This window comes from Sciurus vulgaris, assembly GCF_902686455.1.
Source record: "Sciurus vulgaris genome assembly, chromosome: 6".
Taxonomy (NCBI): Eukaryota; Metazoa; Chordata; class Mammalia; order Rodentia; family Sciuridae; genus Sciurus; species Sciurus vulgaris.
Window position 1 is genome coordinate 105,186,748 of NC_136466.1, and position 18,335 is coordinate 105,205,082.

An 18,335-nucleotide genomic window follows, 5' to 3' on the forward strand; every position below is an offset into this window, starting at 1 on the left:
GGAAAAAAAAAAAAAAAAAAAGAATAAATCGGGTCTCTCAGGGTCGTTAATTTCCAGTAGTTTCAGAGAGTTAAAAGTGGCATTTAGTTTTGTTAATATGAATTAAATGTTAAATTGAAGGATATAAGTAACATTCTATTATCTCCTCATTTCAGTCAGGGTATTGAATTAGAAATACAACCATTAATACGCCAAACATATGGGATTACCAAAATAGGAGCCATTTAATTATTCAAAAGAATTAACTACCACTAAAATGTACTTAGAGCTTTAAAATCAAACTGCATTTAAAAAAATGCAGTCAAGGAGCTAATTCCTAACACAAACAATCTTCTAGCCCCTTAATTTTAATTATTTTATGTGATTTTAGGTGCCAAAAATTAACTTAGCATGCTTAATTCTCTTAAGCAGTTTTCTAAAAATATAATTTGAATTGTAAAAGCATTCTTCATTTCCTCTAATTGTGGTATTGAGCTACACAGTGTGTAACAGGTGTTTTCTTTTAGCTATAAAAGTTTTCACTACTTGAACCTCCTTTTCCTCCCTGTAGATTATACGTTTCCAAAATGGATTAAAAATTCCCTGAGAATAGAACACCACCTTGTTACTGAGATTGAATAATACAAATTCAAAATAATATCTGTACTATTAACAGAAAAGTGCAAAGTAAGGGCACTGTGGATATTATGGCCCCAGCAATGTCACAAGGAAGAAAGAATATATATGCCTATTTACTTGTTCTCTTTTTAAAATAAAAAGCCTCTGGAAGGACACAGAACAAAATAATAACCATAGTGGAGAAGGGATAAGAGGCAAACATTTCATTACATAATTTTTCACATCTTTAGTTTTTTAGCTTATGTGAAGTTTTAAATATCTAATAAAGCTGTTTTTTTTAATTTGAAAAAAATGTACTATGGAGTTAAAACAACAACAAAGGGGAAAAAAAGCCATTTGTCAACAGACTGCTAGATGTTCACTAATATTTCTTCTTCCTCCTTGACAAACAAGTTGATAACATTCGTCAGCCTCTTTTGCAGCCAAGTGTGACCATCAAAATGATTTGTAGTCAGTGAGATATGAGCAGAAAAGATGTATGTCACTGCGGGACTGGATTATACAAAAACAAAAACATACCCTCCCACTCCTTCTCCTTCCACTGGCTGGATGGCAGTGCCCAGGATGACCTTGGAAGCCATGTTTATGACTGCAGAGTTCCTTAGGTTCCTAAACACCTGTATGATGACAGTTCTACCCCACTCTTAATCTGGAAAGGCCTTGGATAGTTTACATTTATGCAAAGAAAAAAAATTAACTTCCACTCTATTGGGGGTCTTTTTTTAGAAGTTAGCCTCCCTAACCACTGATATCTATAGTGTTAACAAATACATTGTATACTTAGTTAATCAGAACATGAAGTTGATCTTCCTAAATTCTCAGAATATAGTTAAGTTCAGAGCATTAAATAAAAAAGAAAAGCTGTGATCCATGCCCAATCTTACAAAGACAGGGTGAAATTATTAATGGTCACATCATTCTGAGAAGGGACATATACAAAGACTCTACCGACTCTCACCAGTAGTACTCACAAATTCTCCTTACATTCCTGACTATAGTAATAGGCAAAAGAAAACAAACAAGTACCAGATTCAGGAGAATGGACCTGGACAGCTCCAAGAGAACTACCTGAGTACCCAGCCTCCTGCCTGCTGTCACAGGAAGCCTGCAGGCGGATCATCTTGTGACTGTATCCCCATCTTTCTAGAACAAAATGTAGTAGAGATCAGATGCTCTCATGTCCAACATGGGATTTCTACACAGACTTGAGGACCTACTTATGGTAGTGGTGACAGTGCAGTAGCAATGCCACTTAAAAAATTCATGTATATATGCCAGGTGGCACATGCCTATAATCCCAGAGGCTTGGGAGACTAAAGTAGGAGAATTGAGTTCAAAGTCAGCCTCAGCAACTTAGCAAGGCCCTAAAACAACTCAGTGAGACCCTGTCTCCAAATAAAATATCAAAAAGGACTGGGGATGTGGCTCAGTGGTTAAGTGCCCCTGGATTTAATCCCCAGTACCCCCCCAAATCATGCATATATATGTATTTTCCATATAATTATTTCTTAAAAGTAAAAACATCATATAGTCATGTACTACGTTATAATGATTCAGTCATTGATGGGCTGCATATATGACGTTGGTTCCATAAGATTAGAGTGTAGCTGAGAAATTCCTGTCACCTATCAACATTATAGCTGTCCTAATGTCAGAGTGCAGCACATTACTCATGTGTTTGTGGTGAAGTTGGTATACTGCACTGTGAGGAGTAAAAAGGTAGAGCAAATATGACTATGAACAGTATATAATACTTATAATGAAAACAGTTATGTTACTGGTGTATGTATGTATTATACTCTAATCATTACTTTAGAGTGTATTCCTTCTACTTATTAAAAAAAAAGTTTACTGTAAATTAGTACATGGCCTCTTCACACATCTTGTGCACACTTCTCTTGATGGCACCATTTTTCATGTGCTTGACTTCATCTCATGTTGTTTTGTTCACCATGGCTCTAGAAGTAACAGGCTGTACCATAAGGGACAACATGGCCCAGGTGTGCAGTCAGGCTGTACCATCCATGTCCATGTAGGTAGGCTCTATAACGCCTACACAATGACAAACCTGCCTAACCACACACTTCTCAGAACACACCCCATCATTAAGTGACACATGAGGGTGCAAGTGAAACACTACCCCGCCTGCATCCCTTTCCCTTCCTGCACCTCCCATGAAAAAGCCACTGCCCTGATGTCAGTAAACATACTTTCTACTTCCTGTTCTTATATTTTTATCACTTCTGTCTTAAACCCTAATCAAAACAGAATATTGCAGTGTATCACAAAATTTAAACAGGTGGTGGTATTAATGTACTGTATAATTTTTAAGATTCATTCATGCTGATATGTATAGACTTAGGTCTTTCTGTTTAACTGTTATATAATATTACAATATATGCCTAGATACTTTACTTTCTGTTCCCCTATTAATAAATATGCTGCTTCTGTTTTTTTGGTACTATGAAGACCACACATATTTTCTTGACCATAAAACTGATACTAGGAACCATACTAATCCTTTATATATACTGTCTCATCTGCTTTTCACAACTGGATGAAGTAGGTATCATAATTTCCATTTTACAGGTGAAGAAACTAAAGTACACAAAACTAATGAGGAAATCAAAACTTAAGCTGAATTTTCTTTAGCTCTAAAACTAGGCTTTCAAATAGGCCCCTAAGTGTCTGGCTGGATGATCCTGAACAAGTAACCTGAATCTCAGTTTCCTTATCTATAAAACAGAAAAAATAGCTTTCTCTGAAGATAGTTGAAAAAATTGATTAAAAACTGCAGCACCGTGAGAGATTAGTTCTCCACCCTTCCCTTGATCCTTCTGAGCTTCTGCAAAATAGAGATGTGCTCACAAAGTGACACACCTGGCCTCTTTCACGTCAGCTCTTCCCCCGTTCTACCTTGGCTACTTTTCATCCTTGAAATATTAAGTTATGAACCTCTGTTCCATTTTCCCCATTTTCCTTTACTTTTAAAAAATACATAAATATCTTTCTCACTCCTAAAATCAATCTAAAATTTTACATGAACATCTTTACCTAAAAAGCTATAGTTCAGGATGTGTCTCAAAGATAAGATGGAAGGATGATTTCTCAGACAACTGTACCACAGGCACAAAATTGTAGAATGTTCATAATTTACAAAATTCAATAATTCTTTACATTTGATACTAGGAATCATACTAATCCTTTATATATACTCTTTATATATACTTCAGATGTTGAATAAATGTGCAAAACATTTAAATGGCAATCAAAACACCTGTTCCCACTCAAGACATGGTTACATTTAACTTACTTGTGCTAAAAGGAGAAAAGATTTGAAATGCTGAACATATTTTTTATGTTGAATTGTATACCTCCAAAAAAGATAAGTTGAAATCCCAACCCAGAAACTTATTTGAAAAGACTGCTATAGCAGATGTAATTAGTTAAGATGAGGTCACACTGGAATAAGGTGGCCCCTAATCTGACTGTGTCCTTAATTAACAAATGCCATGTGAAGAGTCACGCACACAGGGAGAATGCTGTGTGACCATGAAGGTAGAGATCAAGAAGATGTATCAACAAGCAAAGGAAAAGATTGCCAGTGAGTTACCAAAAGCTAGGAAATAGGCATGGAACAAATTCTCTCACAGGGCTGAGAAAGAACCAACCCTACTGACACACTGATGGTGAATTTCTGGCCTCCAGAATCAGGAGACCAAAAAAAAAAAAGAGAGAAAAGAAAAATCATTATTATTTAACCCAACACATTTATAGTACTTTGTTACAGGAACACTAGCAAACTAATACATCATCTAAATCATCCATTATGGAATTTAAATTCTCCAAGTATGGCCTTTAAAGAGCCAAAGAAAATCACAGTGCCCCCAAATGTTTCTAAATAAATTTCAACTCAAATGTGTTTAGAGTTGCGAGTTGGACTTTTAATACAACACTTAAAAACAGCTACATCTAAAGGTAGAACAGAGCACCTTCTATCACCCAGTCTGGCTTCCTTACTCAGTTATGTGACTTTGTCTGAGTAATTTCTACCATAGTGCTACTAAAGATGTGGCAAGAATGCAAGATGCTGCCACACCATTTCTTCCAGTGCTAAGTACAATGTTTTCATACTTGGCTAAAGAATTATTTTAATAAATAGGAAGAAATCGTTTCTCTCAACCACTTCTATGCCACTAAAACAAGGAATCATATAAAGGAAAACTGCCTCTTCTAAGAATCCTTTAAAATCAGTTTTCTTAGAGAAATAAGTTTTCTCTTACAGAAAAAATAGTCTTATTTTCAGAACTTACTTGGAATACTAAGATTTTCAAATAGACTCATTTGTTCATGATTACTGATTACCTACTGTACTCAAAGCACTTTGAGACTCAGTTCCCAATTTAGTTTGCGTGTACATTGAGGGCAGAGAGTAAGAAGGAAAACAAAAATCTAAAGGAGTTCACTTTATGCAGAGGGAGAAAGGAAAAAAGGATTTCACAAAGAAGCTGAGGGTCTTTAGATAGTCACTAGGCTCCTCAGCTTCAGGTCTGGGAACTCCAACATTCAAAGGACACACAGAGGGTGAACAGAGAGCACAAGAGATATCGAGGAAGCAGTCAGCAAATTAGGAAAGAAAAAAAAAAAATGGGTACAAGTTTTTACTTTATAAAAAAGAGAATCAAGTGTACAAAGTTCCTGAAATAAGTTATATCTCAGCATGTTGTGAGAACTGTAATTAAACATAACCATATATATATTCTACTAAAGCCAGACTCAGGAAGTTAGGGATCATGTTTTCTATCATATGTGAAAGCTAAGGAGAAAAGGATAAAAAGGATCTCATGAAAATAGATGGGAGATCAACAAAATAGAGGAAAAGGGTCAGGGGGAGGGAGGAAGAGAGAGAAAGGGGAGGTACTGAGGAATAAAATTGATCAAATTACATTATGTGTAAGTATAAACATGTCACAACCAGGTTCCTATATGTCTAATTGAAAAGATTGAATCTCAGGATCTTTGTAGTGAATGCATAAAGAAAAGCAGACAAAACACTATACATTTCTGAACACTATGGTGTGCGTTAACCAAAATCAAACTTATCCACATATTGGACCCTGTGTTCTAACTCAGTAACTTTATGTTTTAGTAGAAGTAGGTTATTATCTTTCTTATAGGCGCCCATAATATTTATTCTAAAAACAAATGAGGAATACAGAATAGAAATGGAGAAGGGCAAGACAAGAGGCATAGAAATGTTTAATTTCCTCAATAAACAATAAGTTTTTATTTGAATTGCCTTTCATAAAACAGTGATTTTTTAGAAAAAGGTAAAATAATGTAACATTTCTTCTTGCCAGGAATTCAGTACTTTCATTATTGATCAAAATAATTCATTCACTATAAGAGGAGGAACTGATTTCTCAGATCCTGATTTATGATTAACAGTCTACTGTTTTGTGTGTAAGCATGCATGCATGTGTGCGGCATGTGAACATACACATGTGTGTATGCATGCACACACATCACACACACACACACAGTTACATTTCCAAGAAATCACTATCTCAGGGCTGGGGATATAGCTCAGTATGTGCTAAGCATGCACAAGACCCTGGGTTTTATGCCCAGCACAGAAAAAAAGAGAGGGGGTGGGGAGGGAGAAGAGAAAAGCAAAGGAAAAGATAAAAAGGAAAGAAAAAAATAACTATCTCACTGAGGGAAATTCTGTTTCCAATCTGTTATGCACAGTCAACTTGACCATTTCCTGAGATATCGATGTCCTAACAGATATGTGGTCTGGAGTGCTGGAGACAATGGTGACAAGTCATCAGCACATGAGCGTCAGGAGAAGTCATAGCCACAAACAAGATCCTGCATAGTGAGAAGTGAGGAGGTCCCAGGAGAGAACTCTGGAAAATGTCAACATGGGAGGTGCAGGTAGCAAAGGAGACACCTTTTTTTAATTAATATTTTTAATATAGCATTATGCTACTGAATCTTGAATCTTTTTTTCCAGTAATAGAGATCAAACCCAAGGCACTGTGCATAAGGGGAAATGCTCCACCACCGAGTCACACCGCCAGACTTTTGATCATTCTAAGATAATCCAATCTGTCTTAGAATTTATTTTTTTTTTTTTTACCTAAAAGATTATGTAAAAGACCCATCCTATACATCACAGATGAGTCTGGGGTACAGACTTCTTGCACATCAATATTTAAAGGCAGAATTTGTATTCTGGGGCTTTTGACAAAACCAATGAAGGACATATGGCAAATATATAGAAAAGAATAGCAAGGCCATATCAACTCAAAGAAGCAGAGAAATGCAATTAAAGAATGAATTCGATATAATTGATCTAATTTTAAAAGGCCTCACAACAGACTAATAGCTTGCCAATGTGACATGTATTTATAAGAAGTCAATAAACCACACTGGAGCCTCTTCTTGCCTCAAATTAGCAGAATGGATAAAAACTACCAGCCATAACATGTAAGAAAAAAATAAGCTATTCGTAAAAGCTAATGCAATATCAATAACACAAAATCTAGTCTCAATAATTTAAGTGAACTTAGTAGGTCTAATAGTCAATAAAGCAAAAAACATTTATATTTTCTAAAAGTCACTAGTAAAATTCTGTACCATAGTCCACTGAATAGGAAAAAAAGGTGGTGGGGTGGAGAATTTTCTGAAACTTGAACACTTGGTCCCAGATTTATGAACTACATTGTTGCCTGAGAGCTGGAGTAGGCTAAAAATAAACAATCTTAAAGGGCTTAAGAGAATTCACAGATGACTGACAAACAATGGGATCTTGCAGAACTTTGGGAGATCTGCCTTATCTTGCTCAATTCCCTTGTCACCCATTATTTGTTCCATGATCTCAATCCAGAAGAAAACCAGACCTTAAACTAGCATTTGGTTGTTGTCAGTGTCAAAAGCAGAATGCTAGCCTGGAGGAAGCACTGATGTGGATCGGCTCTGCACTCAGGTTAGTGTTTAAAAAAGAGAGAGAGACAACAGTAATAAATATATAGCTGAGCCACTAACTAAACAGTCTTTTCTAGGCATTTGTTTGAAATAGGTTGCAAATGCCATGAGGATTTAACTGACATTCTTTTGATGTGGATTTTTGTTTTGTTTTTTGCAATTCTGGGTACCGAATCCAGGGTCCTATACAAGCTAGTCAGGTGCACTACAACCAAGCTACAACCTCAAGATCTTAAAGTGGATTTTAATGAGGAGAATAAAAGTTTTAAAATCATGATCTAAAAGTTAAAAGAAAAGAAAAAAATTTGGGGGGGGCAATCTTAAACATTAGGTTAGTGTAAAGTTCATACTTGAAAGCATCAGTGTTTAACGTGTGACATATTTTCTCTCAGTCTTTCTGGAAAGTAGGATTTCAAGGGACACAGGATTCAGCCCCCAAAGAGCAGACAAACATGGTCTACTTGAATTTATCTCAAATTCGTCTCTTCATTTCATCAGAATATTAAACTAAAGGAGAAACTTCCATTTTTAGGATTTCTTCTTTACCTCATGAATTCCTGATGTCTTAAGGTCTTCATGGTTAAGAAAAGAAATCAGAGTGACCCCCTAAACTGAAGTGATTTGGTAATCTTCATCATCAACGTGCCTTAGAGCTTACTACCAACAACATCCTCTCTCCCTTATGGAAGACAGTGACCATTTACTAATCTCCAAGTAATATGTAGCATCTACTCTATTTTACATCTATTCCTGATGCCTGATAAAGAGCTCAAAAATGGTGGTCAGGATTATTGTCTCATTTTATCCTTTACAGCAACCAGTGAGGGGGAATTTCATCATTCAAAGGGTGAGATTGCTAAGGCCTAATGGGATTGACTCAGCCAACAGGGGTGATACATAGCCATGCTGCTCACCAGCACACCACGATCTAGCACAGCCACGTGGGGCAATGGCTATGTCACTCGGGCTCCAGAGTCAATGCTGAAATTAGATCTGGGCTTTCTCTCTACCAGCTATGAAACACTGAGCAAGTTAATAAGTGCTCTGGATCCTCATTTTAAGGACCTACCTCAGAGAGTGATTTTGAACATTAAATATATAATAAAGAGCTCAAGAAGAACATCTATTCAATAAGCATAAACTGGGCTCCAGTCAAGTGTCAGCACTGTTGTAGGTCAGAGTTTACACATTTATCTGTTTATGAGTCATCTGGGAAACTTTTATAAATTCCAACTGCCCAGCCACAATGGAGACCAATTAAATCACAATCTTTGGGGTTGGACATAGGCATGTGAAGCTTCCCAAATGACTCCAAAGTGCAGACATGCAGGGAAACCACTGTTTCAGACACTCAAGTACCTTCCCTGAAGGAACCCTGGTCTACTAACTCTACTTTCTGCTTTGGATTTCAGCAGTAAAGCTGTCACTGCTTTCGCTCAGGTCCTCAGCACCTCTCCATAAATGTGCTAATATAACCACTGCATTGTCACTTAGCTCCCTCCTATGACAAGACAAGCGCTAACTATGTCACCACTATGCTCAGAATCACCGAATTAACTGACTCTGGCTATCAACTTCTCAATAGCACCTTCAAAGCCCTCCATAAAAGGGCTAGTCCCTCTAGCCCTTCTAACCCTGCTCCCTTTGCCACTGATGACCCAAGCTAACTCACTGTCCCTTGATAACATACCCCATCTGCCAATCTGCAAGCAAGTTCATTCTCAGGGATGCGGGAAAAAAAAATCTTCATACTATTGGACAATCTATTGCCAATTATAAAATTAAAATTTCCCCAATTTAAAATTGTGTTCTCATAAGCCATGGTAACCCTGGATTTAAGGAGGCTAACACCTTTAATTTCACAATTATATAATATCAGATTAAACACACACAAAAAATTTGTTTTACCTTAATTTAAGAAGTGGCTGGGTCACCCACTTCTTTAACTTCCGTCTCCCAAATGAAGTTTTTGTATGGTCTAAAACCCAAAGTAAACTTCCTTTGGTCTTCATATCAGTCTAAGATCAGAAAACAAGTTGTTTTTTTTTTTAACTAGACAATTATATTTGTGCCAAATCTTTAGTTCTTCATCTACCTTAATTATTCCATTTACTCCAATTTTAAAAATTTTATACATGCCTGGCATAATGTGTGGCCATTAAGAAATACTCATTTAATATTTGATGAATGAAAACATACACACACACAAATATACACACAAGATAAGTACTGATATTTATCATGGCAAAGGAAAAAATCTGGGTAGTTCCTGCTTAACTACAAGTAAGTTAATCAGAAGCCTCTGTGGAAAGGGAGGCCAAAGTTAAGCTGCAAGGCAAGCACCTTCTGTTTCTACAAGGACTCAAGTCCAGACAACAGAAAGGAATGGGCAGAGGGGAGTGAGGGGAGGGAAGGGGGACAGGTGAGTGGGAAAGATGGTAGAATGAGATTGAATTAACCTAGGTACTTGTATGATCACACAAATGGTATGACTCTACATCATGTACAACTAGAGAAATGAACAGTCATGATCCATTCATGTAAAATGAATCAAAATGCATTCTGCTGTCATGTATAACTAAATAGAACAAATAAAAATAAATTTAAAAAAGAAAGAAAGGATCCTAAAGTGTACTGGGATTGTAGGTAACTCCTGCCTTAGGAACTGAATTTCTGAACTGACTGGATTTGAATAGGGAAGATGTGGCAGGAACAAGGAAAGCTTGGAATGCTGGGGCTATGCCTGCAGGCCCTGGACAGGAGCACTTCTTCACCCAAGGAATGTCCTTCCATTCCTCTACTTGTTTCCTGTCACGTGCATGTATGCAGAGCTGATGAGAGCTGCAAGGATGGATGTGCAGACTTTAGATAACTGAGTAACAATGATAAAAATATTAATGAGTAAAAACAAGTATGGCTGGAATACTCCAGGACAGACTGCAAAGAGGAAGAAACTAGTTAATATTACAAAGATCCAAATATTAGGAGATAAAGATTAGTATGTACTTAATTTTCAACAGTAGTAAGTATTTCTAGAGAGCTTTTAAAACCATTTGATTCAGATGGTTCAGATTTTCTAACACTTAGTCAAATGATTTTAAATTGGTACTTTGGAATTAGTTATTTAAAACTGTTATAACATTAATTTTACAATATAATGTCTCACCTTTCCCAGTGATAATTTAACAATGAAAGTAATAATTTTAAAGTCTTCATTATGTTCCTAATTCACCAATAAAAGCCAAAAAAACAATGATAAAGTTTGTGATATGAGATACGATGCATTCTACAGTTAAGCTGAATATCACAATGACATGTTTTATATGCTGAATACTAAGGGAAGAGTACAAACAGTTCAATAAAGAGTTAAAGGCATGGAGAAAAAAAATCTATCAACCAGACCGCACAAAAATCCACTTCATATTAATTTTCAAAGATGATACCTTCCCAAAGAAATATCTGATAAAGAATGAGGATGCAGAAATTATCAGAATGGATATGCCCTTCAATTATTAAAAAGGATGGCCCTAATGCTCCCCCCCACCAAAAATTAAAAAAAAAACCAAAGAATTATTTTATATATTTGATTCTCCAAAAAGTACTACAGCTATCAAATAATACTTACATGATAAGCAGAGCAGGTAGTTGAAGACAGTACTGCTCATTTTTACCCGCAATCCTAAAAATGGACTGCTACCTTACTCTAAATGTTTTATTCAAGCCATTTTGAGTCAACCAGCCCTTTTGTGTATCTGACCTGATTCTGTAGGATTTCCAGATTCCTTAATGTTGTTCCATTAATTGTCATAAATTCCATTTCCCTTGATAGCTGTTTAAAATTCCTGTAAAAGAATGAAATAAAATGAGCCCACATATACAGTGCATAAAGAAATTTTAAAAACTAATTCAGGAACCAGAAACAATCCAGTAACACTATGATAAAAATTAGCATTTTGATAGAAAATCAAACCAAAGGGAGCAAGCTGAAAATTCACTGGGACAGTGTCTTCCATTAATGCTAGTGCTATTAAATAGGCTGCTGCAGAAGGACAGCTGATCTAACACCAAAAGCAAGAACACAAAAGGAAAGTAATGGTAGCAATATTTTGGTTTTGTTTTACATTTCCAGGAACAGAAGTAAATATAGTCTACACTGGAAGAGCATGTGGTGGTATCTTTAAGAAAAGTCTTGCAATTAGCTAGAAAAATATATCAAGATACTTAAAATTGTTTCCTTTTAGCATGAGATCATCTTGATAAACACTTTAAAAGTTTGTACTCAATATTCTGATAGGTGCAACAAATGTTATTTACTCTGTGATGAACAACACACATTAAGGTCACCAATGTTTAGCAAGTATAAATTAGAAAGAAGAGCAAAAGTTACTTCCTTAAGCTTAAAGAATTCACATGCTTTTATGTCCCTGTAACTGTTTAAAACTAAATTTAAAATTCAACAAATTTTAAACAGACTTGAGAATGGAAATGCAATGTAATAAATATATGTACAATTCCAATTTATGCTAAGAAGTCTTAATCAATGTATTACAGAAATTCAATTTCCTTTATCAGTCAATCAGACGTTTCTGCCAATAGCACTTAACAGACTTGATGGCTTATTTTCAAGGAGAAGAAAAATAATGGCAGGTCATATTAACTAAATAAGGAAAGTGTCAGTGTTATGTTGTTAAATCTAACAGCAGTTCTCATGGCTGAAAATGAGATTTAAGGAAAAAACCCAGTTTCTGTAGCCAGTACGGAAACAAGCCCTCATTCAGGAATCTATATAACAAAAAATCAGAGCCCAAAGAAACAGTATTTAAGAGAGATCCCTTTTCTCCTAGATGACTCCCCCAACCAAGTCCCAAGGCCCTGGAAAAGAGAAACAACTTATTTCACATTAGGAACATTGCCTAGTTACTGAACCCTGTTCTTTGGCAATGTAATTTGTCTGCAACAGATTTGATCTATTTTCCAAAGGATGATAACCTATTAATGATTTTCAGAGGGCAGCAACTCCAAAACTGATAGATGGCAGGTATGTGTGGCTTTTCTCTCTCTAACAGGTGTTAATTAATTTATTTTTATTTTTATTTTTACAGACTGCATTTTGATTCATGGTACACAAATGGGGTACAATTTTTTCATTTCTATGGTTGTACAAAATGTAGATACACACTGTTCATGTAATCATACCTATACATAGGTATCTGTCTCCGTCTACTATCTTTCCTTCCCACACTCCCTCCTGCCTCATTTTCCTCTACACCATCCAAAGTTCCTCCATACTTTTCTTGCCCCCCCCTCCCAGTAGTTAATTTAATTTGTTTTGAATTTCAGCAATTTATATTGTGTTTCTACCCTCCTTAATAAACTAAGTTCTTTGGAGGCAAAGGTTATTTATGTCTTATTCAGCTTGTATAATCACAGGACCTAGCAGACTATAGATACCCAGCAAATGCCTATCAATTTCCTATGGGAAAGTCAGTTTGGGTTTGTTTTTTTCCTTCCCTTTGAGTAGTAAAGCCTCAAAAATGTCTGAAATAATATAGAACATTATTTACAGGCAAAAACAATTAGGCAGTGTTTTGCTGTGAGGCTGATAGATGTTCACACAAATCTCTAGCTAAAGATCCAAATTGGAAAGGTTGACAGCCTGGACTCCAAATTGGTATCTAACAGGTCCTCCTGTGTGCAGATATGAGCCCTTTATCCTGCCTCAACTAACTATGGCCTGGGGGAAGAAGTTAACATGTGAGTGCCCTAATCCAACACAGACCCTAAGGAGGATGCTTACTTGGTGTCTTAAGTCATTTTGGGCTGCTATTAACAAAACACCTAGACTGAGTAATTTATAAACAACAGAAATTTATTGCTCACAGTTCTGGAGGCTGGAAGTGCATGACCAGGGAATTGGCAGAGTTGGTCTGGTGAGGGGCCTATTTCTCACAGATGCCACCTTCTATGGTGAGAAGGACAAACAGACTTGCTCAAGCCTCTTTTATAAGGGTACTATACGACCTAATTATCTCCTAAAGGCCTTACTTCTCAATACTGGTGATTAGCCTTCAACCTAATGTGAACTGGGGGCAGGGGTGAACATTCAGACCTTAGCAGTTGGCATGAAAGAAAAACTAATCCAGGAACCTTAATCCAGCATCTCAGCTAGCTCCCGATTATCTCAGAAGTGTAAGAAATCATTCTTCACTGGTGAAATAAATGGCATACAAGAATGCAAATCATCTAGAAACACCACTCAATTGCCCACAACTTGACATGAACAGAATATGATGACCTGTAAGCCCAACAATCCATCCCAAGGGACGATGTTTGAGGTTTATGGTTCTGAAAGCATCCTCCATTCTATCAACAATCTGAGAGTTTTGTCAACTGACCCTAACTAAAAGTGAACTCCTGCTCCTACTATATGTCATGGTATGTCTATAGTGAACTGCTGAAGCAGGGTACTGCCAGAAAACCAAAAAGAGAATTGGAATTTTCTGAGCCAGAGAATAGTTTATATACCTGTTTTAGTCTGGTGTGGACCAACATACTGCCTGGTACACAGGGGATGGGGAAGGAGGCTTAGAGTTCTCATCTACATATAATGACTGCAGGCTCTCAATAGATACAATATCAAAAAGAAGCCAGTAACTGCAACCAAACTGGTTTATGTTAGCTCACAATCCCATATCTTCACCAAGACAGGTTCTTTTAATTAACAATATTAATGTGTTTGTATGTGCAGGGTTTTGTCTGGCTAGCTGGCCATGGGTTATTTTGTTATTATTCTTCTTTTTTGTCCTAACTGAACAAGTATTCACATTCAAACTAGATGCAGTAAGAAGTTTCCTTAAACTGACATCTGTGCTGATTTTAAGAGATCAACCACTAGGGGATCTGAAATTAAGACTGATTCCTGTGGAATAGTAATTATCAAGCAGCTACAAGGACTAACCATGCTTTTAGAGCTCCAATATATTTAATTGGTAAGTATTCTGGACTTGGACCTTCCCTCCAAATACAACAGAAATTTCCTTCTGTCAGTGTTGATTTCCGTGATATTTTGAACCAAGCGCTCTACATGTCAGCATTGTCAGGTATTCAACAGCGTATGATCACTAACCTGAAGTATTCAAGCAATTCTAAAATATTTATAATTATGGAAGAAGCCAAATTTTATGTGCCTTGGAATGAACCTTATAAACAATGCCTGACTGGAATTCATACTGTGTGAATCTGGATAGAAAAAAATCTTACAAGAAACATGGGAAAATATTTCATTAATATTTCAGACACCAAAAATAAAGAGGATGCTTTTCTTTCTCAAGTTGTATATGGGAGGAAAATGTCCTTGCCCAAAGCTTGCCAGGGAAATTAAAGATTCTCTATAATTCTTACCTACTTTTTGATTTAAAAAAAAGCTAATCTTTCTAATTTTGATAAAGGTAGTAAGGGAGCAGACCTTATCTGAAAGATAATAATTTAAATATTATTTTAAAATAGAAACAAAGACCAAGAAATTCACATCATGTATGAAATCTACAGAAGATAGTTCTCTATATGGTTTTCAGAGTTCATAAATTCATCACTTGACTAACTTGGACAGCTGATGAGTTATACACTACATTACATCACAAAACTTCAGTCTTACAGTATTTTTACTTCTAATTAAATGAATGGCACCACTCCTAAATGCTGACAAAGGTCCATTAGAGAGGAAAATAGGTAAGGTATATATGTTCAGTCCTCAAGAACCCTGCCAGGTTCAATGATTTGCTATGAAGATACACACAACTGGATATCGAGTTGTACTAAAACTATGATGTATTACAGTGAAAGAATACAAAGCAAATGCAGAAAAGGGATAAAGTACCTGAGGCAAAGTCAGGAGGCAAGCAGGGAGGCAAGTGTCCAAGAGTCCTGTACTGGTAGGGTCACATAGGATGCACTTCTTCTCCCAGCAATTAGTTGTTAACAACATGCATAAGATGTTGTCCACCAGAGAAACTCAATAAGTACTCAGCACTACAGGTTTTTGTTGGGGACTGGTCGCCTAGGCACCCTCTCTCTACCATGTACAAAAATTTCAGCTCCCAGAAAGAAAACAGGTATTCAGTATAAACACACAGTTTAAGCACAATGCATCATTTGTAGTAAGTTTTGAAATAAGAGTTTGGGTCCTCCAACTCTGTTCTTCCAAAACTGTCATGACTATTCTGAGTATTTAAATTTTCATACGAATTTTGAGATTGGCTTGTCAATTTCTGCAGAGAAACTAGCTGGGATTTTGACACAGACTGCAGTGAATTGAGAAGATATAATATTTCCCAAATTGATCTAACAATATTAAGTCTTCTAACCCATGAACTTGGTATGCCTTTCCATTTATTTAAGTCCACTTTAACTTCTTTCAACAATGTGTTATAGTTTTCAGAGTACAGGTTTTGTACTTCTTTTGTTAAATTCATTCTTATTCTTTTTGAGGCTATTGTAAATCAATCTTATCTAATTTTCATTTTTGTATTCCTACTTACAAGTATGTAGAAATACAATTTAGTTTTACTATTTATTTCATATTCTGCAGTGAACTCATGTTATATATCTCTAATGGTTATATAGAATCTTTAGGACTTTCTATATACAATTTCATGCCATCTACAATAACTGATAGTTTACTTATCCTTTCCCAATCTGGATGCCTTTTACTTCATTTCCTTTCCAGGTAGCCTTAGATAGAATACCCAGTGTAATGTTGATCAGAAGTGGTGAGAAAAGACATCCTCATCATGTTCCTAATCTTAGGGGAAAAGCATTCAGAATTTCATCAGTTAAGATGATGGTAACTATGAGGATTTTACAGACATGCTTTATAGGTCAAGGAAGTTCCTTTTGGTTTTAGTTTCTTAACTATTTTTATCACAAAAAATTTTTTTTGGCATTTTGCCAAAAGCTTCTCCTATCTATTGAAATGATCACATAGGTTTTTGTCTTTTATTCTACTGACAAAGTATATTACATGAATTGGGTTTTGGATTCATAAATCAAACCTATATTCCTACGAAACATCCTATGCATAGTCATGGTGCATAATTCTTTTTTATATATTGCTGAATTCCATTTGCATGCATTTTGATGAAGATTTTTGTGTATATATTCATAGGAAATATTGGTCTGTAGTTACCTGTTTGTCTTTGGTTTTGGAACAGTGACATTTAAAGCAAAATATTATTTTTTTTAATTTTATTTTATTTTTTTGTGGTGCTGGGGATGGAACCCAGGGCCTTATACATGCAAGGCAGGCACTCTACCAATTGAGCTACATCCCTAGCCCCAAAATAATTGTTTTTATAGTAGCATGTCTTATGATTTTAGATTAATAGCATCTCTGGACTCTATCCATTAAATGCCATTAAAATAGCTTATATAAAAAAATCTACTTTCTTAGTGAAAGTATTCAACATACATTATTTTGTGATAATTGTTTTCTAATAAAAAAGTTTTACAGTTCATCTTGGATGGATTTTCTTATTCTTTCCTAAAAATTTCCAGAGCCTCCTTGAAGTTCTGACTAAATCGGTCTTAATAAGTCATCCAAAATGATTTTTTTAAAATCATTTCCAACAATAAATAAGCCAATTCCTTTGAATTTCATAAGTTTAGAAATCAGATTAGTTCTGTCACAATAACCACATTAGCTTTTCATTCCTGTGAAAAAGACCTAAGATAATACACTGATAAGGAAGAAAGGTTTATTTTGGTTCACAGTTTAAGAGGTTTCAGTCCATGGTCACTTGGCTGCATTGCCTTTGGGCTTGTGCACAGGGAGTGCATCATTGCAGGGAACACATGGCAGAGGAAACTGCTCGCTTCATAGGGTCCAGGAAGCAAAGAGACAAAGAAGGAGAAGCCAAGGTCCCAATATCCCCTTCGAGGGCATACCCTGATGAACTTCCTCTCACTAGGCCCCACCTCTTAAAAGTACTGCCATCTCCCAACAACACCATGGGCTAGGGATCAAGCCTTTAATACACGGCATTCAACATCCAAACTGTAGCAATAACTAAATATTCCTCATATTTTACCATTTTGCTTTGGAACAAACCTAAATTCTCAAAACAATTTTTAAACCTCAAAATTTGTCTTTTTAAACAAACCCTCACTTTACCTATTCTCAGGAACAATTCCTGACATGGTATATTTTCTCAAACTACCTTAAATTCCATTGTACAGGCACAAAGGTCTTTAAATAAATGCATATTAAGATTTTCATGATATATGCTGCAATTTTTATGAAAGCATTTGCCAAAAAAAGCAACTCAAGTTAAATTTATTTTTCCCCTGATAACACTGCTCTTGAAGGGAAAGTTGAAAAGTTCGGCAGCAAGTATGTGTTTATAAAGTAATGCAACTGAATTTCACACACAAGGAGAATATTTACTTTCCTAAGGTAATCACCATAGGACGCTCTTTTCCTTTTTCAAAATATAAGAACTGCAGAATTACATTTTTGGAATTATCTTCAGAGTAAAATTACATGCCACCTATAAAATACCACCATTTACATTTAAACAAAACAGTACCAGTTTGATTACCATCTTTATTCATTTTAATCTTGAATTCCAATTCCAATGACATTTTGCAATTTCCAATCGAGTCTACTCTCCAGAATAAGAATTTGTTCCTTTTTTCAATAATTCTACATTTACTATTACCCATGAGGT

At 35.8% G+C, this 18,335-nt stretch overlaps 1 protein-coding gene across 4 annotated transcripts in view; it reads right to left on the minus strand.

Moving 5' to 3' along the window:
- Positions 1-18,335, minus strand: part of MSH3 (mutS homolog 3) — a gene marked incomplete at its 5' end in the record, with an annotated part of 207,246 nt that overhangs the window by 103,650 nt on the left and 85,261 nt on the right. For all 4 annotated transcript variants that reach the window (XM_079145550.1, XM_079145548.1, XM_079145549.1 and 1 more), the window contains 2 exons: positions 9,520-9,629; positions 11,369-11,453. In XM_079145550.1, coding sequence (XP_079001676.1) covers positions 9,520-9,629; positions 11,369-11,453 — 195 coding nt within the window. The remainder of the gene's footprint in view (positions 1-9,519; positions 9,630-11,368; positions 11,454-18,335) is intronic.